Genomic DNA, 2,624 nt, shown 5'->3' on the forward strand with positions numbered 1-2,624 from the left:
TGGCCCCCGCTGGGGCCGGGCCGGTGCCGCGGTCGGGAGGCTTGCCTGGTCAGAGCCGCCGCCCTGAGTGCTCGGTTTCCGTGCACCGGTGGCTGTGTATTGGCGACTGGATTGTGGCATAGGAGCAAGTCAGATAACTTGGGCTAGATGTCGATTTTCTGGTTAAAACCACCGGGTTTTTGTTTTTTTTTTTTTTTAATCTGTAGGAACGAATTTTTTCTATGGTAATGGTTATTCATGGACCTGTTGGAGCTGCTCCAGAGGCCATGGAGATGGTCAGAGGCTGGAGCACCTCCCATAAGGGGACAACAGGCTGAGAGAGTTGGGGTTGTTCAGCCTGGAGAAGGCTCCTGGGAGACCTTACAGCAGCTTTCAGTGCTGAAAGGGGGCTACAGGAGAGATGGGGAGGCACTCTTGATCAGGGGGTGTAGTGATAGGACAAGAGGTAACAGGTTTAAGCTGAAAGAGGGGAGATTTAGATGAGACATTAGGAATAAAATGTTTGCCTGTGCGGGTGGTGAGGCAGTGGCCCAGGTTGCCCAGGGAAGCTGTGGATGCCCCATCCCTGGAGGTGTTCAAGGCCAGGCTGGATGAGGCTTTGAGCAACCTGGGCTAGTGGAAGGTGTCCCTCCCCATGGCAGGGGGGTTGGAACTCAATGATCTTTAACATTCCTTCCAACCCAAACCATTCTATGATTCAGTGATTTTCTGTTATCCTTTTTTTCCACAGCAGATTACAAAATGGAGCTGTAACTTGGAAAATAGGTCATTAATCTGGTTAAAATTCTGTTTACACTAAGAGAAATTAAATAAACTAGGCATGTGATTGCTACATAGAGTCAGCCTATGTGGTGAGCAGCATCTGGGGGAAAAGCAAAGATCTAGCCTAAGCGCTTTTATTCTTACATGCATAACGGACCTGCTGTGTCCATGGAATGTGTAGACTCTCTACAGGCTAGTTTGTGTCCAATGTTAAAATACTATGAATAGAAGTGTGCTCTGACTCACTCTTTAAGTAGCCCAGAGACTGAAAATACTTCTGTCTGGTGTCAACAGGAAGGAGGAGAAAGAAGTAGAAACAGACAAAATAATTCATCAGGAGAAAAGTGAACCCAGCCTGATCTGTCCCCCACCATGCAGCAGAAACTATGTTCCTCCGGAGGATATACAGAGTTGCCTCGAGTCTTACGTCAAGGAGATTTTTGGACCCTCCCTTCCTGACAATTGGCAGCAGACACCCCTCAAAGAAAACAGGCTAAAATATCACCTCCTGACTCAGCTGGCAGCAGAACTGGGCCATGCTGTCCCCAATTCACAGCTCCACCTGATGCGTAGAGCTGAGGATGTCTTGAATTTCTATCGCACTCCTGTGAAGGAAATGTCCAAGCTCGATGAACTGTGTGCTGCAGAGCTGCCCCCAAACCTGAAAATTACCTGGGAGCAGTGAGTCGCATCACAGAGCATCACTTTGCTTGTGTTCCTAAGGCAGGACTGCAGAACAGAAGCAGAGCCCTGTCCTTGTGGTACTGACCAAATATATAAATGTCACTAATAAAAGTTCATTGATTGTCTTCAGGCTTCATTGTTTCTGTTTATTATACAGGTGAAAAAGAGCAGAAGTTCTCTTTGTGAAACTGATGCAGTGTAGTCAGTAACAGCGCTAAGGTATGCTTTCTGGCCTTTACCATGCTGCCCAACTGTTACAGTGTCCTGTGGGGATAAACAGGGGGGACCAACACACCGCTTGATTTCCTGCACCTTGTAAACTTCTTGTCTTTGGTTCTTAACTGTGTAATAGACTTTTGTGAGTGCAGCTTGGCTATGTCAGGAGCCCTGTTCACCTTGGTCAGCAAGACTAGCTGAGCCAGCAAACTCTCAGGGAGGGAAGGGGAGGTAAGCCAGCATCTTTTTTTCTTTTGTCTTTTTTTTTTTTTTCTTGAGATTGAAAGGAGGACCCTGTCAGCAATAAAGTTTTGAAAAGCCATCATGAGTGCCATCTTAAATAAAACCACTTGTTCTACTCAGAATTGCTACATGAAGATGGTGACAAGTGGAGTTCTGAAATCTCTTAACTCTGTAACGGTCAGCTCTCCAACAGCCCTAAAAAAACCTGGTGCAGTCAAGGCAGCTTGTAGAATTCTCCCATGTTTGTTGAAGGACCGCATTTGTAGAAGTTCTGTTGATCCTTCTGCTAGCTATTTGTTAGTTCTTTCTTAAATGTTTTTATGTAGCTATAGAAAGATATATAATATTTATACATTGATTTTTCTTCCTGATTATGCAAGTTTGCTTTTAATCAGAGGAGGCAAGCAGTGAAGTCAGGCAGACAAGGAAAATAAAAAATCTGCAGCAGCCTGAGAAATGCCTGGTACTTTGTGGATGTTTTGTACAAAGGTTGTTTATAGTGAGGTTAGATTCTGTATGTGTGCGATTTCTGGGAATGATCCAGAAATACCGTGGTTATACCACTTGTTCTCCTGCACCCTAGCTCCATTGGTTTCTTTTGGCATAAAAATACTTGCAGCATGCTTAGGAACTGCTGCTTTTGTGTGCTACAGTGCTCAGTTTCTTTGTTCGGGAAACTTCTCAAGTGCTGCTTTCTTCTCATAGCTCTGAAGAAATTT

At 45.2% G+C, this 2,624-nt stretch overlaps 1 protein-coding gene across 1 annotated transcript; it reads left to right on the forward strand.

Moving 5' to 3' along the window:
- Positions 1 to 1,056: 1,056 nt before the first annotated feature.
- Positions 1,057 to 1,447, forward strand: MRPL50 (mitochondrial ribosomal protein L50; the record flags this gene model as incomplete). The annotated part of the gene is made up of 1 exon (XM_010083181.1): positions 1,057 to 1,447. A coding segment is annotated over one exon (391 nt), but the record flags the coding sequence as incomplete, so codon positions are not given.
- Positions 1,448 to 2,624: the final 1,177 nt, after the last annotated feature.

The sequence above is a fragment of the Pterocles gutturalis genome, unplaced genomic scaffold (assembly GCF_000699245.1).
Source record: "Pterocles gutturalis isolate BGI_N339 unplaced genomic scaffold, ASM69924v1 scaffold23255, whole genome shotgun sequence".
NCBI classification, from domain to species: domain Eukaryota; kingdom Metazoa; phylum Chordata; class Aves; order Pterocliformes; family Pteroclidae; genus Pterocles; species Pterocles gutturalis.